The sequence below is a fragment of the Onychomys torridus genome, chromosome 3 (assembly GCF_903995425.1).
Source record: "Onychomys torridus chromosome 3, mOncTor1.1, whole genome shotgun sequence".
In the NCBI taxonomy this organism is placed as follows: Eukaryota; Metazoa; Chordata; class Mammalia; order Rodentia; family Cricetidae; genus Onychomys; species Onychomys torridus.
The window spans coordinates 107,252,981-107,278,883 of record NC_050445.1 but is presented as its reverse complement, the minus strand read 5'-3'; the positions used below and the strand labels follow the sequence as shown (position 1 = coordinate 107,278,883).

At 52.6% G+C, this 25,903-nt stretch overlaps 1 protein-coding gene across 2 annotated transcripts in view; it reads left to right on the top strand.

Moving 5' to 3' along the window:
• Slc6a6 (solute carrier family 6 member 6) overlaps positions 1-25,903 on the top strand; it is a 72,105-nt gene extending 46,202 nt beyond the window's left edge. For both annotated transcript variants that reach the window (XM_036180535.1, XM_036180534.1), the window contains 10 exons: positions 6,148-6,280; positions 10,671-10,805; positions 11,693-11,796; positions 11,919-12,043; positions 15,625-15,737; positions 19,221-19,358; positions 20,333-20,435; positions 20,903-21,003; positions 22,918-23,088; positions 25,620-25,903. In XM_036180535.1, the coding sequence (XP_036036428.1) occupies positions 6,148-6,280; positions 10,671-10,805; positions 11,693-11,796; positions 11,919-12,043; positions 15,625-15,737; positions 19,221-19,358; positions 20,333-20,435; positions 20,903-21,003; positions 22,918-23,088; positions 25,620-25,763 (1,267 nt within the window). In that variant the 3' untranslated portion in view covers positions 25,764-25,903. The remainder of the gene's footprint in view (positions 1-6,147; positions 6,281-10,670; positions 10,806-11,692; positions 11,797-11,918; positions 12,044-15,624; positions 15,738-19,220; positions 19,359-20,332; positions 20,436-20,902; positions 21,004-22,917; positions 23,089-25,619) is intronic.

The window sequence follows — 25,903 nt, the reverse complement described above, 5'->3', positions numbered from 1 at the left end:
GATCTTACCCTGCCAGAAAGGAGTGGGTGAGTACAGCAGTGCTCACTGAGCACTGGCCCAGGCCTGGGCTGTTTGCCCTTGTTTCTTTACCTGAACCAGATCTGGAGGTCTTGGAGCCAAAGGTAACAGGCATGGTGGGAGCTCTTACCCCCAGTTTCTAATCCCTGGAGGACTCTGTCAGCCACCCTGTGGCCCCTCCCTTCTGCTGGTTACCATGGAGGCAGGAGGACCTCAGAGGGGAACTCCCCTTCCCCGTGTGGCCTAAGTGTAGCATGTGTCCCAGCCCTCTGAAGTCAGGGCAGTTGGAACTCAAGCTTGAGTCTCCCTTCTATGCTCTGTGAGCCAGAGTTAACCTGGCCCCAGCATTCACATCTGCTCTCGAACATTAAGGAACCTGGACAAGCTATTTTTGCTTAGGGTTCTGGGGACCAAGCGTGGACACAGGTCCATCCTTAGTGAACATTTTGTCTGTGTTCCACCCCACCTCCCACCCCTGTGATAATGGGGCAGGCCTTGTAGCCAAGTCCATGATCACAGGTCACATGGTGCACTGCTTGTGTGCATGCACATCTATATGTCTCCTGTCTCTGGTCAGGCATGGGCTCCTCTGTCCAGCGTGACCCTGCCACACTTACCCCGTCTGCAAAGCCAGGCACCTTCTCAGCCTCAGCAGCTCCAATTCCTGTGAGAAGCCACTAGGCCCCAGAGACCAACATTTTACATTGGCGTTAGGGTATGTTTGGTGGCTGCATGGTGTGGCCACAGAGCTTCTGCCACAGCCTCATCCCACTGAGTCCTCACCCTCTGAGGTCACCTCTGTCCCCAAACCTCCTGCTTCCTTCACAGGCCTTGGAGGACAGGCGGGGCCAGGTCTGGCCTAACGCCCTTCAGCAGGCTGGAGCCAGACCTTCCTCCGAGGCTCCTGCAGAGCCCCCTGGGAGCCCAGCATGGATCATTAGATTCTATTAGAATCAAAGAAATGAGTCATATTTGCAAACAAGCCATGCTCAGCCAATCTTTCTCCGTAGCTGTCGGAAGGAGGAGGTGGTGCGGGAAGGGCTGTGTGGGGGCCCCATGCTCCGGCGGGCGGCCCTTTTATAATTGTTGCCTCTGCCAGTCTCCAGGGGACTGCTGCGGCCAATAAACGGCTGGCCTGCAGTCAAAAGGAAACGATTTGGCCCACTCTGAGGATGAATTTACATCTCCAAGTGCTGACTGGACGGCAGCAAGGCAGCCGGCTGCAAACACGCGTCCAGGCCGGCCACTCTTTTAGTTCCCATCCTGGCAAGATGTGTCCCTTTTCTTGGAAAAGATCTGCAGCTTACCTTCATGTGCTGGGTGCTGTGGTTCAAACAGCTACAAGCCCTGCATGCACAGAGCTGACTTGCTAGTAGACACATCAACCAGTCAGAAACTAAGATGTGAATGGGAAAGGGCTGACGGCAGAACCAGTGCTGGGGAAAAAGTGGGCTGGCGTGCAGTCAAGGGGCCGGTGAGGGAGGGAGGTAGAGTAGACAGCTATGCACCCATGATGTCTGGCTTCCTGTCGGTGTGCTTCCCTGGTCTTCTTGTTGGGTACCCCCCACACAATTCTTTAAAGCATCATCATTTGAGTGGAAGGTAAGAGGGACAAGTTAGGAGGGAAGGTTGGAGCCATGGCAGGATGTGAGCTGGCATCGCAGATACTGTAGGGTCCCTCTGATAAGTTCCGTGGCGAATATTGTAGGTTGGGAAGAAGTTACTGTAGTGGCTTTAGGGTGCAGGAGGGCCTGAGCAGGGCATTGTGGCGGAGCAGTGGTGGGGTGGGGGTGGGTGTAGGTGTTTAGGAGTCACCCATGAGTGACATTATGTGGCTTGTGTAGCAGCGTATCTCATGAATGCGCTCACAGCAGTGTGAAGGCCCCCAGGAGATCCATGAGTCCCCCTTGGAGGGAGAGTCCCCCTTGGAGAGAGCAGGCACACAGAGAACAAGCAGAGGGTCCCTGCTGGGATGCAGATGACTGGCTACTCTCCAGCTCAGGCCTGCCTGGGGCTGTCCAAGCCTGATTGGCAGACTTCCTTTCTTCCATTCCTAGGACATTTTGTGGCCCTGGCAAGCTATTTGAAGCCTGATGACAGAACTGCCTAAATTCAATACTGTGTAATTACAGGTAGAGGCAAGATAATCAACCATTTAAGGCCAGCCTGGGCTATGTGAAACCTTGTCTCAAAAAAAAAAAAGTCTAGCTGAGGGTAGAGGTGGTGTGGAAGGGTTGGCATCTGCCTTTAATCCCGGCACTCAGGAGGCCGAGGCAGGCAGAACTCTGAGTTTGGGTCTACAAGGTGAGTTCTAGGACAGCCAAGGCTACACAGAGAAACCCTGACTCAATCTATAAGGGGTGTGTGTGTGTGTGTGTGTGTGTGTACTCTCACAGAGCAAAAGAGCGGCCTTTATTTCTGAGTCCCTGTCCCCAGGCAGTGCCGCTCGCTGCTGTCTGCCTGGAGTGTATTTGGGTTCTCCCTATCACAGCAGCTGGGCTTGTGCAGATGGCCCCCCTCTCTGGGTTCACTGTGTCCCTCAGGGTATTTACCCTGCTTTATCAGCATATCAAGAACTTGACACTGGTCTGTGTGGTATTCCAGTGGGCCAGCCCCAAGGCTTACTGTACCCTACAGAGGGGTACTTGGATCACCTCCTGGTGAATGCTTTGTCTCTGGGCCCCCATACTGGTAGAATAATAGGAGATGGTCTCAGGAATGGAGCAACTGGGTCAGGGAAAATTCACCTTAAAATGTCACTGGATACCAACCACCCTGCAGGGACTGTCCCCAGCAGCAGAGGGATAGAAGGACTCAGTTTGTTTGTCTCAGCTGCCCAGAACAATTCTACTTGGCAGTGTTTAGCAGCAGTGGGCACTGTTGGGCAGTTGGCTTTGCCTAGCAGGGTAATAAGGATGAACAGATAAAGGGTCATGACCTGGATGGGGCTCTCAGGACCTGCAGGATCTGGCTTTGGAGTTTCTTCTTGATGGATTGCCCCAAAGAACAAAGAGACATTGGCGGTCTCAAGGCTGATCACTGAGGAGACTATGTGTGCTTGCTGTCTACGGGGTGGTCAGAGCCATCAGGAAGGAAGGGCAAGCTAGATGGGCTCTACCCAAGTCATCTGGAGCATCAGCTGCAGAGGGCACACTTGTGGAGGGCAGGCCAGGGAAAAGGCTGCATGTGTGAAGGTGTGGAATGGGGCCACATTCTTCTCCTCTAATGTGGCCCATTCACAGGAGCGTGGGCTCTTTCTCCCTGTGCTCTGAGCTTCCATGGCTGGCACCCAAGTGCTGAATGTTGAATGGGAAGGGCTTTTTGTCCTATAGTGCTGCCAGGTCTTAGCTTGGCAGGGGCCCAGGTGCATGTGGTTGGCTGTCAGCCTGCTTTGTGAAGGTACCCCAGGATGCTGCCCCAGGCACCAGATGATCCCAGCTCATAGTGGAGGACTGGAGAGCCCTTTAATTTATTATAATTTTTTTTATTATATTTTATGTCTAGAGGTGTTTTGTATCCCCCCCTCCCCCGTGTGTGTGTGTGTGTGTGTGTGTGTGTGTGTGTGTGTGTGTGTGTATACTGCTTGTGTATCTAATGCCCCAGAAGACAGAAGAGGGTGCAATATCCCCTGGAACTGGAGTTACACATGGTTGTGAGCTGCCATATGGGTACAAGGAATTGAAACAGAATCCTCTGGAAGATTAGACAGTGCTCTTAACCTTTGAACCAACCTTCCACGCCTGGAGGTCCTTCTTAAAAGCAGGCACTATTTTCTTTTAAAATCAGACCATGTTGTGGTAGAGTTGGGAGAGCCTTGGGAATCAGGCAGGCCTGGAGTTTTAGCGGCTTTGTGCATGTGGGCGAATGGACCCTCCAAGCCTTGGTTTTCCCCTCTGTGAAGTGCAATGAGCTCTACCCCTTGGATTGAGTGAGATCAATGGAAACGGCATGTAGTCCGGTTCTGCCGGCTTTGGTTTCTATGTGTCGGTCACACACTCTTCTAGAGAACTGGTGAGGGGCACTGATGTCACTGTGAGCTGCAGGAGAAGAACCAAAGAAAGTTGTCCCTCCTTTAGGCTTGGGGGTACCTTTTTCATCAACCCAGTAGGGTGAGGCTTGGTTGTTATCCTGGGTGGTTCATTCATTCAGTGGGTATTTGTTGAATTTTTCTGTGTTCCAGGTGTCATCCTGGGTCTTGAGAACAATGACTGTGGACCAAACATGTTGCTTGAAGGCCATTTGAGAAAGACCCTTGGATTATTCAAAATTCCTATGTTGAGGCTTTTCTGGAGGGAAAAAGCCAAAAGGTCCTAGTCCAGATGGTACTTAAGACCCATCTGGCTTCCTGACTATGGGGTCCCATTAACTCACTGAAAGCTTAGAACATCCTAGAATGCTTTCCTAAGTAAGCACCCTAAGTAGAGGCTGGCACTACCAGTTTACAAAAGGACAAACCAAGGCTCTGAGTCTCCACTCCTGCTCGGAGGGTAGCCTGGGACAGGGCCCTGCCTGCAGCTGTACAAAAATAGTCTTTGTCTGGGACTCTACTGGAGTGTGGGGACCCTGTGTCCTTTCTGCTGTGGTTGGCAGCTTAAAGACTGGGTGATGTGCAACCTGGAGACCCAGTGTCTGAGGCAGAGGTCTACGTGCTCAGTATGGGTGCTGCAGGACACCGGGTCCCTGGGCAGTAGGTTCCCTGGTCATCTTGGCTTTGAGCCAAGATGGCTCCTATGGTTCCTTTCCTGCAGGGAGGGCCCTGGGTGAAGGCGAGTGTGTGTAAACCATAGAATCTAGCAAAAATGACTCCACAGACCCCAGCTCTGTGGTGTTACTCTGAGCAGGGTTAGTGGCCTCTTCTCGCTGGCCATTGTCCTGAAAGCTATGGGCCTGCATCCTCCAGAGAGCTCCAAAATCCTGGCAGGGAAGGAGAGAGGAAATCAGCACTACTTAAATACCAGCTGTATGCCAGCAGCTTCTGTGGATATGTTTCCATCCTGCAGACATGTGATCAGGTGTGGCAGCGGTCAGCCACCTCCAGACCTTATTATGGTGTTGGACATTTCTGTGGTGTTTTCCTCACAAATTACTGCAGCAAGATGAGTGGTCTGTGCCCATACAGAACCCACTTTGCCTTTTTGAAGCTTATCCCTTGGGAAAGATCTAAATAACGTGCAGGGTTCATCTTTTTTATTGATTGGGTTTGTTCTTTTGAGACGGAATCTGACTATGCAGCCCTGGGTGACCTAGAACTCATAATCCTCCTGCCTCAGCCTGAGATTACAGGTTAGATCAGGGAAGCTAGGACAGTGGGTGCTGGAAAGGGGAGTCCACCCTCATTTGACATACTGCAACAGAGGTCTGGGATGGTTAGGTAACTTGCCTAGGGTTAACAGTTGGACAGAAGTGGAGATTTGAACCTGTGTTTGGCTCACAGTTAAAATTGAAGGTTGTCCATGGGTCCTGCAGATAATCAGTTCCCATTTAAAAAATGGGTGTGTGTGTGTGTGTGTGTGTGTGTGTGTGTGTTCAGAGGACAGCTTGACAGAGTCAGCCCTTTACTTCCACATGCAGGCCCCAGGTCAGTTCAGCAGACTTGGCAGCAGGCACTTTTATGTGCCCAGCCATCATACCACCCAAATCAGTGTCCATTTTACAAATGAGGAAATGGAGGCTTGGGGACTTAACTTGCTCATGGCCCTGCTGGTGGGTTGAGCCTGAGGTCACTTGATAGGGATTCTTCACCTTCTTGACTGCCCTGCTGTCCTAGTGGCCTCCATTCTCTTCCTGACAAGTGGATACCAAGGCTTATGCACATGCAGTGCCTGGGGCAGGGGCTGCCACTGAGGTATCTCTCTAGAGATGGGGGCAGGTATTGATGTCTTTTTAATTTAATTTCTTGAGACAAGGTCACACTCTGTAGCCCAGGCCAGCCTGGGATTCACAATGTAGCCCAGGCACGCCTCAAACTCAGGTGGTCCTGCCTCTGTCTCCCCGGTGCTGGAATGAAAATGAACATTTGTATTTTATTTCATCATGGTGCCAGAGATGGAACCCAGGACTTTGCTCATGCTGGCTTTGCTGCTAAGTGGCCCCCAGCTCCTGACCTCTTCTTGTTCTCTTTCCCCAAAGGCGCAATGTGCTCAGCCTGTCCTCCGGAATCGACAACCCAGGCGCTCTGAAATGGGACCTTGCACTCTGCCTCCTCTTGGTGTGGCTCGTCTGCTTTTTCTGCATCTGGAAGGGGGTTCGATCTACAGGCAAGGTGAGTGGACTCCTGTCCCCTGCCTCAGGGATAGCCATACTGTGGCCAGCCTTCTCCTTGCAGAGCTCTACCCTAGGAGAAGGGCCCATGTTGGGACACGAGAGTGCTCTGACAGGACAGACACACAGCCCTGTGTGGTGCTCTCTCTCACTGGGTGAGGACCCCTAGTGTCCACTACCCACTGGCCAGGGGTTTAGTGACCTCGTGACTGGTGGGCAGCCAGGTATCCCCCACTGAAGTTGGGTCACTAGACGTTGCCCTGTTCCCTGATGAGCAGTGTTGGTGTGGTGAGCAAGGCCCACTGAGCCAGAGGCCAGCCGGCAGCCCTACTGCTGGCTGAGGCCATCAGCTTGCAGTGTGGACCCTAACTTTGCATAGCGGGCTGGCACATTTTGAATAAGTCATCTGCTGGGCAGTGTCCAAGGAGCTTTGGTGCTGAGCATGCTGGAGAGCATCAGTTGTGTTCAGGGGTGCACTGATGTCCTTTGAGCCTCTTGTGCCTGAGTCCTGTTTTAGAGCAGTGGTCGGCATCTGGCTGGCTGGGAAGAGCTGGGCTGCAGAGAGAGGAGCATGGGACACAGGTGCCAAGAGAAGGGTGTCTTATAGAGGGGCCAGGCAAGGGCTCCTGAGGTGACTGAGGAACAGTGAGAAAGGAGTGGAGAGTTGAATATCTGAGGGAGTATTGAGACAGGCAATGGTCACTGTAAAGGCCGTGCAGTGCATCTGGCCAGGACACAGGAAGCCCCTAGTCTGATGGAGGAGGTTGGTATCCACCAGGCACAGTCAGCAATGTATCAAACACAGAGCCAAGGCCAAATACAGGGTGCCAGGCTTCAGCTGTGGCTCCTTGTGAAAATGTGACTGGCCAGCGCCCACCTCCACCTCCCACCTCCCACCCTACCCTGAGCTGCACCCTGCTCTGTGGAGCACGTGTGGTTCCTAGAATAGCGGGCCTGATGGGTCAGAGAAGCCAAGACAAACAGCTCTATGGACTTCCTCCAGCTCACTGCTGAGAGGCCCTCAGAGGCCGCCCGCCTACCCGTCTAGAGGCCCACCCGCCGGCTGGCTTCAGCTCCCAGCCCTGGCTGCAGACCAGGCTCCTAGCTGTGGGGGCTGAGCTCTCGTCCTGGCCAAGCCTGCTTCCGTGGCTAACTTAGTCCAAGAGAAGGTAGGGTGATGGATGGAGGCCTGGGCCCCAGATGCCCAGGACCCAGTTTCAGGTGCTTGGCTTTGGTCTTTGCAACTCTCTGAGGGTCTGAAATAGGTCCCAAACTCAGCCTCAGTTTTACTTCTTCAACAAGTCAGATAGCTGGGGTGTCCACATGGCTTCTCTGTGCTGGGTGGCAGCTCATTTGATCCCTGGAAGTTCTTTGATTCTGTACAATTGAAGGTGAGGTTCAGAGAGCTTAACTAACTTGCCCAATGCTACACAGCTTATCAGTGGCCAAACTGGGATTTGAACTCAGGCAACTTCCTTCTCCCTCTTCTCAGTCTCATCCCTATGCTGGGCTGCAGGTACAGTGAGGCAGAAGCCAGGCATGTTCCTATTTGCTCTCACAAGGAGGCAGACTGCCAACGCTCACCCAGGAAGGGCCTGGCCATGTGCATGGCTGGGCCTACGGTCACACTCCAGGGCAGACAGTGCCCGACCTGGGTTTGGACTCAGCTCTGCTCCTACAAAATGGAATGACTTTGCAAATCCTTTTCACCTGCTCAGCCTCAGTTTCCCCTGGTGTAAAGTGCATGATTGAATCACTCTTATTACCCAGGCCATTTGTTCCCAAGTAAAGTTGAGTAACAAAACAGGAGGCTGGAAGCTAGCTCCTTCTTGCCACCCACCAACTAACAGTGGTTTTTCCTACAAGGCCTTGGGCCCTGACATCAGAGGAGTCATGGAGGATCAGCAACAGGAGTGGAAAAATACCACGTCCCACAGCAAGGCCTACTGGGCCACCGTCAGGGGCCCATGGTGGCGCCTGGCACCAGGATCTCCTTGGGAGATCCCAAGGGACAGTCACGGAAAAGTTGAGAGAAGGGCTCTCGGGCTCATCTAAGAAGCAGCAGAGTCTACAAAACAAGGGTGGCTTTCTCCAGAGATGGCTGGAGCCGCATGACCAGGGTGTCAACAACAGTCACGCTCCTGAAGAGATGGGAGCCCTAAAAATACTTGGCCTAGATCAGATCCCACCGCTGACACCTCCTATTATTTGGGGACCCCAAGCAGATGACACTGGCCAGTGTGGGTCTGCTTTCCTTGCAAGGGAAGGGGCAGGCTGTAATGGCTCTGAGCTCATCCAGATGTGCTGAGTATTAAGGTCACAGCACCATGCTGGGCACATAGTAGGCATCGACTAAGCGCTTATTAAAGAGACAAGGCACAGAGCCCCCCATCCCCCATGAGCTCACCAGGAATTCTGGCTGTGATCCACTTGCTTTGAAGCAGTAGCCCTCTGGGGAACCCTGAGGGGCTCCTGTGTATGGCTATTGTTTACCAGCTTGGGTGTGGCCTTGCAGGGCCTCAGAGAGGGGACCTGGCCAGGGGTGCCTGCTGCCTATCCACAGGAAGGGAGGAGACAGGCAGATTTTCTTTCTTTTTACCCTTTCGATGGCTTCCTGACTGGCCTTTGTCCTGGTTGAGGAAAGATGAAACAAGGGTGGCTGAGGACCGAGGCCTGGAGGAAGAAAGGCATCCCGGGAGGGGTGTCAGGCAGGAGAGGGCCCCCCTTCCTTCTTGTAGAATGCCACCACTGTTTGGGTTGTTAAGTGTTTCCAGACACTCCCTGCAGACATTGACAGAGGGTGAGGTCAGAGATCCCCCTTGGAGCTGCAACCACAGTTGCTAGCTGAGAGGTAGGACAGATGAGTGATGAACTCCAGTTGACCCTCCGGGCCAGTCACCTCCTTGCTCTGCAGCCTCAGTGCTAGGAACCTAAGCCTATCCAGTCTGAGGCGCTCACCTTGAGGTGAGGAGACCAAATCTAGAAAGGGATAGTGACCGCCAGCTGCCAGGCACTGTGCTTGAGTTCCCCTCCAAGGGACTTGACTCGCCAGAAAGTGATGGTCTCCCTCAGGTCTTCTACCCCTTGTCAAGGCCAACTGCCCAGCAGTGGTGTGACCAAACAGCTCATGGGACCAGGCAGAGGGCATTATTACCAGTCTCTTTCTTACCCCTGACTCTGACCTGTTGGGACACACAGTGTGACCTCGTGGGTCTCTTTTAAGCTGGGAAAGTTGACCATGTAAGCTGGTCATGACCTTGGAGAAGTTACCACCCATCTTCTCTCAAGTCACTGTCACTCAGGCTGTGTGTCTTAACAACCTGTTGTCTGCGTTTGCTGTTGTCTGCGTAAATCCTCACCCATCTCTTGACAAGGGCTGTTGTGACTCTTGCCTTCATGTCATAGGAGAAGAAACTAAGGCCCAAAGTTGGACCTGAACCACTTGTCAGGCAGGCCCTGAAATCTTCCGCTTCAGCCTCCTGAGTGCTGGGATTACAGATGTGTGCTCACACCTGCTTCCCCCCCCCCCCCCCGAGTTTTATTTATGTCTACACTGTTCTGCCTGCATGTATGCCTGCAGGCCAGAAGAGGGCACCAGATCTCATTACAGATGGTGGGGAGCCACCATGTGGTTGCTGGGAATTGAACTCAGGACACCTGGAAGAACAGCCAGTGCTCTTAAACTCTGAGCCATCTCTCCAGCCCCACACCTGCTTTTTTTTTTTTTTTTATAAAAGTATGTGTGGGTATTTTGCCTACATGTACGTGTGTGCCTAGTGCCTCTGTTGGCCAGAAGAGAGAATGGCAGATCCTTTGGAACTGGAGTTTCAAATAGTCCAGAGCTGCCGAGTGGATGCTGGGAACTGATCTCGGGTCTCTGCAAAAGCAGCAAGTGCTCTTAACCACTGAGTCATCCCTCTGGCCCTCTCTGATTATTTACCCCAGTGTCGTACTGACAGGTAATGGCAGCCAGTATGTGCTGAGTACCACGTGATAGCTACTGGGCTGAGCTGTTGCACATACCCCTGCTGGGTGATTCTCAGTTGTATGCTGTCTGTATTTTTCCTCCTAGTGATCAGCTCTTCAAAGTGGGGAGGTTTTGTTTTTCATCTTGGCTGCTTTTTAAAATTCTGAGCTTAAATGAGCCATGTAAACTACCCACAGGATTTAATTTTTTTCCCCCATCTATAAGCTAGATCCTTATGTCCTGTTTAGGAAAGGTGTCAGAGGCTCAGAGGTTAAGCAACACACTGCAGGTCGGGACCACCAGCATGTTTGCAGAGTCCTTGCTATTCCCAGTGTGACCTGCTGCCTCTGAGAGAAGTGGAGGTCTGCACTTCACTGCGGCAAGGGTGCTCACAGGCCTACCCAACTCCCTCTCGCCCCTCCAGGTTGTCTACTTTACCGCCACTTTCCCATTTGCCATGCTTCTGGTGCTGCTGGTCCGTGGACTGACCCTGCCAGGTGCTGGTGAAGGCATCAAATTCTACCTGTACCCTGACATCAGCCGCCTCGAGGACCCACAGGTATGTCAGGGTGCAGGAACCAGTGTTTCTTGTGGCTCTTTCATGCCCATGTGTAGCGAAGCATTGCTGCCTAGGACTTCTGCACTGGGCCAATGGTGGCTTGTTGCCCTTCCAAGCTACAGAGCCTATCTCAGGCATAGCACTGGCTGAGGCAGGGGCTCCTGCTCTGGCCATGCCAGGACAGAGATCAGTATTTGGGACAGCATCCTCAGATGAGGGAGGGACTTAGGATTGATGGCGACCCTAAAGGTTAAGGAGGTCATATTGTAAGTCCCCCTATCCCAGCACATCACTGAGGGGTGCTGGGAGTTGATGAAACCCAGGAGGCTTTTGTGTGCCCTTTGAGACCTTTGCCCCAGGATCCCAAGCTTTTCAGTTGCCTCCCAGGGGCCAGCATTTCTGGGTCTCCGAGCAGGGTAGGCTCGGTGGCCAGCCTGAGCTGCAAGCTGGGAAGGTAGGCTTGCTGCCTTCCAGAGGTACTGGGGATAGTGTCTGGAGAAGTAAAGAATGCTTTGAATTCTAACTCAGGTCCCCGGACTTAACTGTCCAAGCAGCCTTGACTTAGGAGTAGACAGAATAAAGACCATTCTTGTTTAGTGTGGGAAGTCATGCTGGAGGTCAGGGTAGGCTAGGGCGCACATTCTGTAGATATGAAAACCAAGGCTTTAGGAGTGGTGCTGGTCACCCCAGAGTTAGAAGTCTAGTCTCTTAACTGATGCTCAAAGAGGAGGCACCCTGGCTCGGCTTTCTGGGGTTCCTTGCAGCTCATCGACAGTGAGGATCCCAATGTAGACCTTGCCATGATTAGTCAAAAATCCTCCCATAGCCAGATACCTACCCCCACCCCCCAGTGTGTGCTCACCCTAATGCTCGTCCCCTCCCCGCAGGTGTGGATCGACGCCGGAACCCAGATATTCTTTTCCTATGCCATCTGCCTGGGGGCCATGACCTCCCTGGGAAGCTACAACAAGTACAAGTATAACTCGTACAGGCAAGTGTCGCGCCGGCAGGCCCCGCGAACATTAGACATGATGATTAAAGAAAAAGAGAAGTAGGGAGCGTTGGCTTCCTTGTGTTGTGATTAACTTACCCCCTGACGTGTGTGTAACTTAGGGACTGTATGCTGCTGGGATGCCTGAACAGTGGTACCAGTTTTGTGTCTGGCTTCGCAATTTTTTCCATCCTGGGCTTCATGGCACAAGAGCAAGGGGTGGACATTGCTGATGTGGCTGAGTCAGGTACGGTGGTGTTGGTGGCAGTGGTGGTGGGCACTGCCACCTAGTGTGTAAGATGAGTACTGCAGGCATGGAGCCAGACCCCAGGGGGATGGAGGGAGCCTGGCTTTTACATAGACATCCCCACTCCCCCCAAGACGTGCCCCCATACCTGAGTACAAAAGCTACATTCAGAGGTTTTCAGTGCATCCTGGCCCACTGAAGGTGGGAGGAACAAGGGCGGTTGAGATGGGAATTGGTGGCTGTTTTAGTCCTGGTCTTCCAGCCCCCAATCCTTCCCCAGCCACCGCCGGCTTGAGCCATGGAAGTTGCTTTCCCAACCGAGGCCCAGATCAGCCACAGCTAGCACACCATGGCTGGCGCTGCTGGCATCTTAGTCTTCATTCCTGCGGTTTGCACTTTGCTCCTGGCGAGCTCCACCACCAGGCCGATCCACTCCTCAGCCCTTCCTGTATCTGTTTACCAAGCCTCACCCCTCCCAGCCTCCTCACCCCTCCCAGCCTCCACCACAGTCACCAGGAGTGAGAGGGCAGGGGAGGAACACCACCCAGGGACCATGACAGCCGATTTGGGAATAGGATATAAGGACACTGTTGCCCTTAGAGAATGGGGGCCTGTTGGTCCCATGTTGCTACTCGAGACGCTTACAGCCACAGAATGGATGGTCAGTCTTAGGGTCATGGGTTCTGCACAGAGTGCTTCCCTTCTTAGCAACATGGGACCCAGAGCTCCAGTAAAAGTGGTTCTGGAACATGAACTAGAATCCTACCACCTCAGAAATCTGGGTTTGGGGGCTTAGCCTTGGCTTAAGCCTACAATTTAGCCTTATGGTGGCTGGGGTTCTGGGGTGGAGATCCCCAGGGACCACCTCCCCACCCAGTTCTCTTGAAGAGTGGTCAGGTATTGTCTGACCTAACCTAATTGCTCACAGCCCCTCTGGGGCCTTCTGGAGGCTGCCAAGGGCTCTGGGCTGGGGTTCCCTTCAGGCATGGGGATGGGGTAGGATGAGAGTAGACTGCATCATTATTCTAGCGGTTTCTGCAGGCCAGGGCCAGGAACTCCAAGTCCCCATCATTCTCTGCCCTTGATTGACCTCCTTGTGTTTGAAACTCAAGGTCATGTCCCAGTTTCTCAGAACTGAGCCCTGGTATTAGAAGGTCGGAGGGTCCTTTGACACCGTGTCTCTAAATATTCATGTCTTAGATGAGATCAAGGGCCCCAGAGCAGGAGTCTTGCTTGAGTGGGTTGGAGCAAGCGAGGGTCACAGGCCGTGTATCTGGATGCTGAGTCTCCACCCACTGCATGTCTGTCGAGCCCTCTACTGTAGCCCTTTCCCTTCTCACTGGCTCCTCTGGCCTCAGGCACCCCTCATCCTCTGTCTGCTGCCAGGCTCTAATTCAGACACAGACACACAGCTCCAGTGTGAACTCTACACTGTGCACATGTATCTATTGCGCTGTGTCCTAGTTGGACACTCAGAAGAACTGTTTGCCCATCCTCGGGCTCCACAGACAGGGACTAAGGGCAGAGAGACTTCTACCAGAGCCTCCTGTGTTAAAAGTTATCTCGCAAAGCGCCCAGCACCACTTCCAGCCCCTCTGCACATGGCGCTCTTTCTGCTTACACATGCAAGGTGACTCCAAAACCAGTAACTGGGTGTCACCAGGGGCACAGAGGAAGCTTATTAGGGGAGAAAGATGAGGCCCATCAAGGAGATCTTTGTGCACAACGGTTATTTTCTTGCCAATATGTGGTCGGTCCTAGTTGTTTCTTCTTGCATCTATCTAAAGACCTCGTCACTCCTTCCTCATAGTGATGTCTGAACAGCCTCCGTAAGATTGTAGCAAGCATCACAACAAAGGTGCATTTGAACGAGTGTCTTCCACAGCTGAGGGAAGCCCAGACAGGACACGGCGTGCTGTGCTGGAGGGGCATCAGAATGACCTCAGCATTCTCGGCTTCTAGCCTCCTAAGTTCCTTGTCCCTTAGAGAAGGGAACTTAGCCCCTCTCCTGAGGCTGGCTTGAGAACACCAAAAGTGAAAGACAGAAATAAGTGAACTGAGTCTGCTCACAGTGTCGGGTGCAGAGGTGTTGGGGGTGGGGACCACCACACTTTACATCTATCTTGTAGTTGGTTAGTCCTGATTCCTCATTCTTGGGGTGGACCAGGCAAGGCTAGAGCTTTGGAATCTAGGGGGACCAGAATGCTTTTGGTTCTAACTTAATTCCAAGTGTGTTTCATGATGCCCTGGGTGGGAGGGATGTGTTCTGCACCCAGCCCTCTCCCCTTGATCTTGCTCTTCCAAGCAGCTTCCACCTTGGTAAGCAGTCTCCCACCTCCCACTTACAGAATCTTCTAGTATCTCTTCTACCGACCACTTAGCGGGCTGCACCGGGTCATTGTTTCAGTAGAGTTTGGCATCGTAAGACTCGCCCTCCCCTGCCACAGTTCCGGTTGTTGATGCTTTATTAAGTGAATTCTGGTTCCTTTTTTTTTTTTTTTTTCTCCAAAATTGGTTTGTTTTTGTGGATATTTTCCCTCCTCTTAAGCCATTCATTTGGTTTTGATGTTTACTTTATAAAGTATAGAACATCTTCCAAGTCTCCTGCAGTCTGGCCTGTATTTCTTCTTGATTGGTTTGTTTTGTTTCTAGTAGTTGATTTCACTTTAGCTTTGCAGCCCACAAGTGCCAGCTAGATAATGTCTCCCGAAGCATCTACTTGGGGGGCTTTTACAAGCAGGAGATGTTTGTGTTCAAATGACTCTGTGAGAGGCACTCGGAGTGGGCGGAGCTCACGTCCCCCTCTGCCTCTGGGTCTGGCAAGAACTCCCTGTTGATAAGAATCCATAGCGCCTTTCTGGGCGGTGATATCCACCTCTGAGAATCTGAACACAAGGATCCTGGGGCCACCTGACCCTCCTATTTTAGGTAGAGGAAACTGAAGCCTGAAAAAATCTAGAGAGGAAGTTGTGAGTGAGGACTGGGATGTGGCTAGTCTCCTGGGCCTGAGGACCTGTCCTGTCCCGTGCTGCTTCCCTTCAGTGCCAGGCCTGGCTGGGTCTACCTTGCCTTGTGTGAACTTGGGTACCTGTGGGGGACAGAGGCCCCACAGGGATGCCACTGAAGAGCCATTTGCCTGTCTGGGCATTCTTCTAAATTTCTTTTTTTTTTCTTTCCATTTAAACAGTGTGTTAGCCATTAACCCCCAAATCGCAACCATTCTTTGCAGAGGAGGGTTTTACAGATCAGATAACTGCAGCCCTCCTTCCAGCTAACATCAGTGTGCGCCTCTGGTTTTATGAGGGGTGGTCCTCCTTTTCCTAAGTCTCTGGACACCTGAGCCCCACGCTCAGTCCCACTCCCTTGCCCCAATCGAGGAGGCCATGTACTGGATAGGAGGCAGATGCTTACCTGGGGCCCCTCCCGAGCCTCACCAGTCTCCTTCCCTGGCTCCTCCTGCATTTGGGGCTTAGACGAGCCTCTCCTCACTCAGATGTGAGTGTTTTGTGAGGCCCAGGGTTCTAAGTGGCAGGGTGCTGATGTGTGTCCTCCTGTGTCCCCTTCCCGTTTCTCTCCCTTAGGTCCTGGCTTGGCCTTCATTGCCTACCCAAAAGCTGTGACCATGATGCCGCTGCCCACCTTTTGGTCCATTCTGTTTTTTATTATGCTCCTCTTGCTTGGACTGGACAGCCAGGTATGTGGATGTGGGGCTGTGGTGCTCCCCTGGGCAGCCTCATTGTGAGAACCCATCCTTATTGAAGCTGAGGGACATTTCAGACCCTTCCCCATCAAGCTCCCACCTCAGAGGCTCCAGGCAGCCAGAGAAAGGCTTAGCCTTAGCCCTATTGTTCAAGGCTGTTACTCCAGCAAGGAGATGGTGTGTGTGTGTGTGTGTGTGTGTTTGTGTGTGTGTGTGTGTGTGTGTGTGTGTGTGAAGTCAAGCCATAAATGAGGAATAGAAGGCTGGGACCCAGAGATACAAATGTCAGTGCACGTGTCAATCATTGTTCAGGCCACCACAGTCCCAAGTATGTCCAGAAAAGCTGAACAGCATTTGGCATACTGCTCCTGATTCAGGCCAGCCTGTCCCCCTCCTCTGGCTGCTTTAAGCTTTGCCTTATCTGCATGTCCGTTTTATTTTTGGGGTGGAACCCAGGGCTTCACATGCACTAAGCATCGACTCTGCCCTAAGCCATGCCCCTCGGCCTTTTTTTTATGCTCTGAACCCCACATCCTGCCCCAACTCCCTGCTAGGGCTCCATAGAAAGCAGTTAGTTCACTACCAGGGAGCGCTGGTGACAGCCAACCAGCTGCTGCATCCAGCTCAGGAGAAGGTAGCGTTGTGACAATGGCCTCATCCATCATCTTCCCTCTGAGCCTGTTTCCTCATCGTGCTTAATGGATATAGTTTGTTAAGCACAAGGCTCAGTGCCAGGCATAGAGCGTTCAGGTGCCTGTAAGATTCATGGGAGATTGTGGGTCTCTTTGCCTGAAGTGAGTGTCTTTTTGTGGGGGTATTTTGAGACTCCAGGAGGAAGACTGTGGTGTGTGCAGGGCAGGGAGGTCGTGGGCTCAGGCCAGTAGAGAGCCGGGGAAGGCAGGAGAAGCTCCTGTGTGGCCTGGGTTTGGGTCTCCATCTGCTTCAGGAAAAGTCCATCAAACTGAAACAGGCTGTGGGATCAGGTCTGGGGACTGACTCCTCAAGGCCCTCCCCAAGGGCATAGCCTCCAAAGGTGCTGTCAGGATGGGTCCTGGGGGACTTAGAACCAGAGGTAAATGAGTCCAGAGGAGGCAGCTAGCAAGGTCAAGAACATAGTGCAAGACTTGGCAGCCAAGGGGGTGGGATTAGGAGAGAAGACAGCAAAGGAACTTTTCAGAGCCAGAAAAACAAATCCTTGTGCAGTTGGTGATGGGCAGCCATGGCTGTAAACAAGCAAGATTCTGTTAATCATTCCTGCTCTGAGAGCTTGGCCCTGGCAGCAGACCCCATGCAGTGCCGTTTAGTGGCTTTTAGAACATCTTCCAGGGCTCAGAGGGGAAGAAGAAAACAAAAACACAAGTTAATAAGTGGCTAAGCGTGACATCACCATGGCTCCAAACAGGCCATGCAGGCTCACAACTTTCCCAGCCGGAGGTGCCATGAGTGTCTTCCCCTGGGGAGAGCAGGGGCTCAGGATGTGTGACTCTCAGCTAAGCCACAGCCTAAGTGGAAAATCTTGAGGGACTGTGAAAGCCGGCCTTGGGGTGTTCCTCTTTCCCCTGCTTTGTAGAGAGGGGCTCCCAAGGTGCTTAAGTGACCCGATGGTATCATCATTCACTCAAGTACAGATGAGCAAGGACATGGACCACTGGTCTTCCAGACACTGGTTTACAGAACCTGGAGCAATAAGAGGGCTTTGGAGAAGCCAGCCCTACGTGGGGGTGCAGAGAGACCCATTGTGTGAGATACCATCAAGTGCCAGATGTCACATGGCCATTTTTTCCATGTGCAGCTCGCTGGAGTGTGTCTGATGTCAGGTTTTGTCCCTGGAACTTTTCCATCCTCCCAAACAGAGGCTGTTCCCCCAGCTCTGCACCAATAGTTGTCTTTATTTGTAGTACTGGGGATGAGATCCAGGGCTCTGCCCATGCTAGACATATACTGCTCCCCAGTCCACTGCACCCTGATCTTTATCAATTAGCTTCTATCCCTGCAGTGTCCCAGCCTGGGTGTCACTGCCCTTTCTGCAGCCAGAGCAACTGAGGCTAAGAGAGGCCTATCTTGGCTCTGATTCCCAGCCTTTCATCTGCACTTGTTTGGCATTGGGGCTGCTGGTTCGCCACAACTCAGTTGTTTTTCAGGTTCAAATCCCCTTTGGACATATCAATCAGAGATCATAAAGTTCACCCCTCTCTCCAAGCTCTGGTCATTTTATCCCTGAATCCTGGCTGCAGAGTGCCATCCCTCTGACACATGAAGGGGGATTTTCTCTCCATGTCCATTCTTAATGTTCTCCCTCACCAACTCCCAAAGGCCTCCATGATTGGATCTTTCTCATGGGAATGCCGGGGGAACTTCTGTCCCCAAACCTTTTTGTCTTTTTATTTCAAGGTAACATTTCATGTAGACCAGGCTGGTCTCAAATTTCACTGTGTAGTCAGGTCTGACTTTGAACTTCTGATCCTCCTGCCCCTACCTCCCGAGTACCGGGATTACAAGTGTGCACTACCAGCCCTGGTTAACGGAGTGCTGTGGATCAAACCCAGGGCCTTTGCATGCTGGGTGAGCACACTGCCAGATGTTTGCACCCTGAGCCTTTAGCATCTCAATTTTTCAATGACTCAGAGCAGTCTGGGTGCGGCTCCTCTAATTTAACTAACTCCCTGACCCTAAAACCCCCTAATACTGCCAAGACTTGGTTACAGACAAGGAATGTTGTTGCCATGTCATTGGTTAGGTGAAGAGTGATGTGTCCAGAGGGTGCAGGTTTATGCTGCTGTTAAAAGCAAGGTGGCTTTTTGTACAGGGACATAGCACAGTCTCCAAGAGAAATCATTAGATACAAAAAGGATGGAAAGATATAGAAAGACTGATAATCATCCTCAAGCATGATGTGTGTAGATGTTCCAGAATTTTCTTCATGATGTCTGGAACCCATGGATTCCTGGATCACTTGATATCCAGTGGGTTTATGCCACCATGTGAGTCAGACTGGAAGTGCCTTCTGTCCTGTGGATGGGGAAACTGAGGCCAGGGTTTGCCCAGAGTCTTCCAGCTGGTTAGTGCAGAGGTTGACCTGCTTGTCGTGCTCTGGCTGAGCAGCCGTGTGAAGGGTTGGGCTAGGCATTCATTGCCTTGATGTGTGTGGCACCTGCCTTGACCAAGGAGAGAGTGTGTCAGGCCAGAGAGCTGGCCCTGGCTTCCTAGAGAAACATCTGCTTTCAGGTGAGTCTCCAGTGATGAGGGCAAAAATGACCTGAGTAGAGCCATATATCCTGAGTTACTTAGACCTCAGACCACAGTGGCTGCCTACACAGCCCAGGGTTTGGCTATGTGGATTTCCAGGTGGATTTTGTGAGATGTTGCTCAGGACACGGGACAGAGCTCCTATGCCTTTCTTTTGTCAGATGTTTCCAAGCGCTCCTCCTGAACCCCCTCACACCCCTTCTCCCTTTCTTTCTCTCTCTCACACCTCAGTTTGTTGAAGTCGAAGGACAGATCACATCCTTGGTTGATCTTTACCCGTCCTTCCTAAGGAAGGGTTATCGTCGGGAAATCTTCATCGCCATCGTGTGTAGCATCAGCTACCTGCTGGGGCTGACGATGGTGACGGAGGTAGGTGGCTGGTACTTCGGGTGGCATGAGGGATTTCCCTGCCTACGTTTGGATTTGATACCCAGCCACCTTCTCAAGGGCACAGGGGAGGCGAGTACCTACCATACCCCCTTAGGGTCGTGCCCCCCCCATCCATAGTCTGTCCGGCTCTCAATGATCATGCAGCTTCCCCGACACTTCCTTTCTGAGATGCTGTGGTCAAACCAAGGCCCTGGCACTTGTGTGGCAAGTACTCTACCATTTGTGTGGGTGTTTGCTGAGGAGAGATCTGCTATGCCCAGAGGGCAGGGGCCATACTTTAAATAGGAGGGAGAGAGACCAGGAAAGGAAGGGAACAGGATTGAACAGTGGAAGTTGCAGGGGCTGGAGAAAGGACAGAGAAGAGGGGATGAGCCCCCAGTATACCAATTTGCCTGAGTTCTCCAGGAGAAGGTTGTCAATCATTGCCCCACACCCTGTTCAGGCCTTCACCACTTTTCTTTACCAGGAGAAACATTCAGGGAGTGCTTCTGAGAACAGCCCTCTAAAGTCAGATAGCATCCACTCACCAAGCCGTGGGTTCTCTGGGCTTGGCCACACTTGGTTTTAAATCACCTGTGTGTGTAGACTTCTGTGATCCTTTTTGTTGCTAAGACATGCTGTGCTCTCCCCCAACCCTGTGTGTTTTATCAAACATGAAGTTGAGTTTGTTATATAGCCCTAACTGGCCTTGAACTCACAGCATTCACCTGTCTTGGCCTCTAGAATATTTGTTGTAAGTGCTATGAATCACCACACTTAGCCCTGAATATCATATTCTTCCTTCTCCTCCTCCTCTAAGTAACCTGTATTTGGTCATCCCAGCTTTTGCCCGTTTTTCTTTAGAATTTAAAATAAATGCATTGATTTGTCATAGCCCTTTATATATGAAGGGGATTGGAGACCATATAGCAAACCAACTTTACCTTTGATTTTTTTTTTTTTCCCCTTTACAGGGTGGCATGTATGTGTTTCAACTCTTTGACTACTATGCAGCTAGTGGTGTATGCCTTTTGTGGGTTGCATTCTTTGAATGTTTTGTTATTGCCTGGATATATGGTGAGTATACATGTTTACACATTCTTTTTCAAGCTGGTCATTTGGTCAGAGCATTTAATGGAAAAACTTCCCTTGCCTGGAATGTTCACTCTGGGATGCTCTTTGAGCATATCACAGACAATCCCACTGAAAGCACAAGGTGTGAACATATGTTGCTATAAACATAACACCGTCACACCGGAGCCTACGATGACCTACTCTTTGGCCTAGAAATGGTCCATTTTGACCTCTTAGAGAACTTAGGTTGGCCACAATGAGATGTGGGCCCTGACTGAGACTTTCTGGCAAAGTGCAGGTACCCAACTGCATTTGAGTGTCTAGCTGCCTTAGACACACGTGGCTATGTTTGGTGTGGAGATCCAGGTCTGGTGGTTAGAGGCCCCCAGGTGACCCCTGCTGCACTGTTCCCCGGGGCTATGCTGGCTCTGGCCACCGAGTCACCAGGGGCCCACTGCTGTCTCTCGTAGGCGGTGATAACTTATATGACGGTATTGAGGACATGATTGGCTACCGGCCTGGGCCCTGGATGAAGTACAGCTGGGCTGTCATCACCCCAGCTCTCTGTGTCGTAAGTCTCATCCAGCCCGACATTCTCACCTCGGGAGCCTGCCTCATCTGGGTGTGGCTGTGACCAAGCCAGCCTCAGCTATACCTGGGAGGGCGGGGCGGTTTGCTCTTTATTGCCTGGTTGAGAAGGGTTCTGTAGGACCAATAGGAGTTGGTGAAAAAGGGGAAACAGGAAGGGTAGTTCCAAGGACACTAGGCCAGGCTGCTCTCCTCGACCCGCCACCTTGGAGCTGGCCTTGATGCTTGCCTGGGCACCCTCGGCAAGGCCCTTTTCTAAGACTCTGCTTGTGAGGACCATTGCCCTTTCACAGCGGAGCCTGGTCATGCCCGAGGGATCTGGGTGTGTGGGAGTCCCGCCTGCACCGCTGTCCCTGGCTAGCGCCTGGAGTCCACAGGAGACCTTCACTTTAGAACCAGTGCTCAGGATGAACGGCTCCCCTTTCCTGTGACCTCTACTCAGGCCAGACCGAGCAGACACGCTAACTCACTTCTCTCTCTGGGCCTGTTTCCCCACCTGTGGGACTTCAGTGGCAGGGGACAGTTGAGAATCTGATGAGTGTGGTTGTGGCTCTCAACACACATCCCCCGGACAAAGTCAAGAGGTCACAAGCAGGAGGCCCAACCCCGGGCAGAGACGTAGTCAGCCGGGCTCAGGCCTGCACTCCACTCTCCTTCACACCAGACTTGTGCTTGGACTCCCCCTCACACTGACCCCCAGTTTCCTTCTCTCTCCTCTCTGGAGAGTTGTCTGGACCAGAGGTGGACTGCACTCTGGGGCAGAATGAGGGTACCTACTGGACATGCTAGATAGAGACCAGAGCCACCCACCTGTGGGGTTCACTTCACCTAAGCTACGGCTTTCTAGGCAGAAAGCATCAGAGAAGGGTAGGGCCCCGTGGGCCACCTGCCCTACCCTGCACCACTATCTCCCGTCAGACCTTGTTGTTAGGCAGTGAGTAGCTGATTGTTTTCACCCATGACCCTCCCTGGAGTTCCTCATTCTGAGGAGAAAGGTCTAGGGCAGTCCCCCAAGAGCCCCCTCTCAAAGGCAAAAGTGGACTTTGCACAGCTTTAGGGTTCAGGGTTCACCCCAAGGCCAGGTCCACACTGGTGACCAGTGCAGAGAGGCAAAGGCACTGAGGCTGCTGGCTGGCTGGCTCTCAGCCATGCCTTAGACACTTATTGAGCACTTGCTGTGTACGCCTGGAGCTGCATCTGGTGTTAAAGAAAAGAGAGGCCCTCTAGAGCAGCGGTTCTCCCCCTTCCTGATGCTGCAACCCTTTAATCCAGTTCCTCCTGGTGTGCTGACCCCCCCCCACCACCACCACCACAACATCTCTTTCCCTGCTACTTCATGAGTATACTTTTGCTACTGTCAGGGATCGCAATGTAAACAAATGGTGTTTTCCAATGCGAAGGGGTCGTTTGGCACTCCCACCCCCTATCAAGGGGGTTGTAACCCACAGGGTGAGAACCGCTGCTCTAGAGGGAGGAAAACTCCTGAACTTTGGGTGTCATATGGCTTCTGGAAGGAAAAGCTGGGGCCTGGGCAAGCAAGGCCAGTACACCAGAGTGGAAGAAGCGTGAAAAAGATGGAGCAAAGTGAACAGGCGTGGACAGCCTGTGTAAGGCCCCGGGCACATGCTGCAGAGCTGGAGGGAGTCCTCAGGGGTGGGAGCAGGTGAAAAAGGAGGCGGTCCTAAGCTGTGGGCTGACATGGTTGGTATTCCAAAGGACCTGGGGAGCCATGGAAGGACACTGAGCAGGTGATTTGGCCAGATTTGCCTGGGAGAGACCTAGAAAGCATACTACCAGTCTATCTCCATAGTCAGGATAGGGAGAGGCCCTGCCCCGGATAAGGCCCACCCTGCTCTCAAGTGTCTGGGGACCCTCTGATTGCCCCATCTCTTCACAGGGATGTTTCATCTTCTCTCTTGTCAAGTATGTACCCCTGACCTACAACAAAGTCTACGTGTACCCCGACTGGGCGATTGGGCTGGGCTGGGGCCTGGCCCTTTCCTCTATGGTGTGTATTCCCATGGTCATTGTCATCCTCTTCTGCCGGACGGAGGGACCGTTCCGCGTGGTGAGCATGGGACATGGGCTGTGGGGGTGGAGGACAACCAGTGTCAGTTTCTGTACCACCCTCTCCGAGTTCCAGGTCTTCTCTCACTACACAAAAGGCAGGAGATCCAAGGCAGGAGTATGCTGTGGGCAAACGGGCTGGTGCCATCACATGGGAGAAGGCTTTGTGGGGGCATTTAAAGTGGACCATGGGCTTATGAGGAATGTGCCCGCAGGGCGGTGGTGGCGCACTCCTTTAATCCCAGCACTCGGGAGGCAGAGCCAGGCGGATCTCTGAGTTTGAGGCCAGCCTGGGCTACCAAGTGAGTTCCAGGAAAGGCGTAAAGCTACACAGAGAAACCATGTCTCGAAAAACAAAACAAAACAAAAAATGAGGAATGTGCCCAACATAGTATGAGGTAGAATACGGTCCTGGTGTTGGATCCAGAGGGTCAATACCTAGAGAGGGGACAGTGGCCTCAGGAGCCAAGCTAAAGGGTGTGGGATCTCTGTTCCGAGTCAGGACAGGAGATGGGCTTTGGAGAGGAAACCCAGCCCTGCCCCCACTGTGGCTACCCTTTGTGCTGGGGTGTGGTGCCCCCTCTACCCTGCTTCCAGCCTCTAGGACTGCCTGTCTCCTCATGGCGCTCCCTCCCTTCCCCCAGCCTCCTCAGGAATTCTTCCCACAATGCTGGAGCCTCCAGGCCTGGCAGTCCCCTGCTCTTTCCACGAAATCCCTTTCTCAGAATCTTCTTTAACCTTTGTGCCTGGGCGGGCTCCAAGGCCCCACAGTTTTATTCTGGGCTGTTTTTATTCTCTTACAAAAAGAATCTGGAGCCAGGATGTCCTGGGGCTCTGGCTCCCCCCTGAGCGGGCCCAGGCTTCCTCCCTTGGAGGGGGCTGTGTTGGCTGGGAGAGAAGAGAAGAGACAGGGAAGGAGCCAGGGGACACATGCTGGGCCGAGTCCCAGAGGCTTTCCTAGCGTGTAGACATTGGGGCTAGGACCCCAGCTCCCCCAGCTCCTCTACCATTAAGCCAGAGTCTAAATCCCTCTCTGTTGTTAGTGCTGAAACACTGGATCCCAGGACAGACAGGCAGCTGCAGCTTCCACTCTGAGCCCTCCAGGTGGCCCTTGGTGCCCGAGCCAACCTGGGTTACCACCCTAGAAGGTCATTACCACCTAGATATGAATTAGTTGGACATGGCAGGGGTTTCTAAAGGTCTGTTCTGGTTAGACAGGTTCCCTAGCAGTCACTAAGCTGGGGTGGGGTCTCTTGACAACCCAACTGTTTTTTGAGACAGTATCTGAATCTATAGCCTGAGCTGGCCTAGAACTCACTCCAACACACAACTCTGCTGCCTCAGCCTCCCTAGTGCTGGCAATATGGGTAGAAGCCCCACTATCTAGCTCAAGGAAGGCCTGATTTTAAGAGGCTGATCTGGCCCATGTACACAAGTTCATTCAGAGTGAGCTGCTGGGGGTGGGGAAGCATGTCTCCCACAGCTAGAGTGAGCCACAGCCCCTCTGGCAGGTGGCCTCCCAGTTGTGAGGTAGCCAGTGGCACACCTGGCTCTCCAGCCCTACCAGGATACCAGAGCAAGCTGAGCTTCCCACGTCATGGGATGGGTACCACTTCCCCACTTTGCACAAGGAACCCCGTGTTCCAGTGCAGGAGAGGCAGGGTTGAAGGCGAGCAGGCAGGCTGGGACTCTGGGAAGGATTGCAGGTCTGTCAGCCTGCTTAGAACAACTCAGGTGTTAGTAGGAGCCACACAGCCTAGAGTCACCAGGTCTTGTGGGTTTTCCCAAGAGAATGTGGAAATGTGGATTCTCAAGGGAAATAATATCCTTTTAAATAAGTGGCTTCACCTCAGCTCCCTTGGCAGTGCCTGGGAGAGCTCAAGGCCACACATGTAGGCTTTAAGCAGCTTTTTCAGTTGTGATAGGTCGTAGTTGAATGTAAATACCTAGGAGGGCCTTTTGTTCCTTTTTTTTTTTTTTAAACTGCTGGCCCGTTTCAGTTTGAGCAGGCACTTGGCAGGAAGTGGGCAGGAGGCGGGTGGCGGGAGCCAAGTTCCATTCCCACCTCTGCTGGTGACTTCCTGGAGTCCCTGGAGAGGGCTCTTTCCTCACCAATCCCATGATCAGTCACCACACTGGGAAGTCTGGGCTCCGTGCCTAGAGGGTCTGAGGATTCTCCCACTGTCTCCTATCTGAAAGGGCAGAGCCCTCCCTGCTGGGCCAGGGCCGGGGCCGGGGAAGGATATGGATGGACACGTAGGTTAGTTACCCAACCCTAAGACTTACGGTAGAAGCAGAAAGTCAGAGCAACTGGGGTGAATAAACCACAGGGAGACAGGACTCTGTTTCTCAGGGGAAACCACTGTAGGACATTGGGGCCGTTCCCATCCATTTCTAAAAATCAGCAAAAGGCCCAGAACGGGTGGCAGCTGGCCAGATGCCACATAGCAGGCACCCTGGGGTATTCCAGGAGGTGGGTGGGGAGGGACCCCTTCGGTCCCCTCTTGACCCCTCCTCATCTTCCCTCCACAGAGAATCAAATACCTGATAACCCCCAGGGAACCCAACCGCTGGGCTGTGGAGCACGAGGGGGCCACGCCCTTCAACTCCCGCTCTAACCTCATGAATGGCGCACTCATGAAACCCAGTCACGTCATCGTGGAGACCATGATGTGAGGTCCGGGCCATGCGACAGGCGCCGCTCTCCTGCTGTTTACTAATGTTAGATTCTCATAGGACCAGGTTTACAGAGCTTTATATTTGTACTAGGATTTTTTTTTAATTGTCACAGAAAATGTTACTCTGTGTGTGTGTGT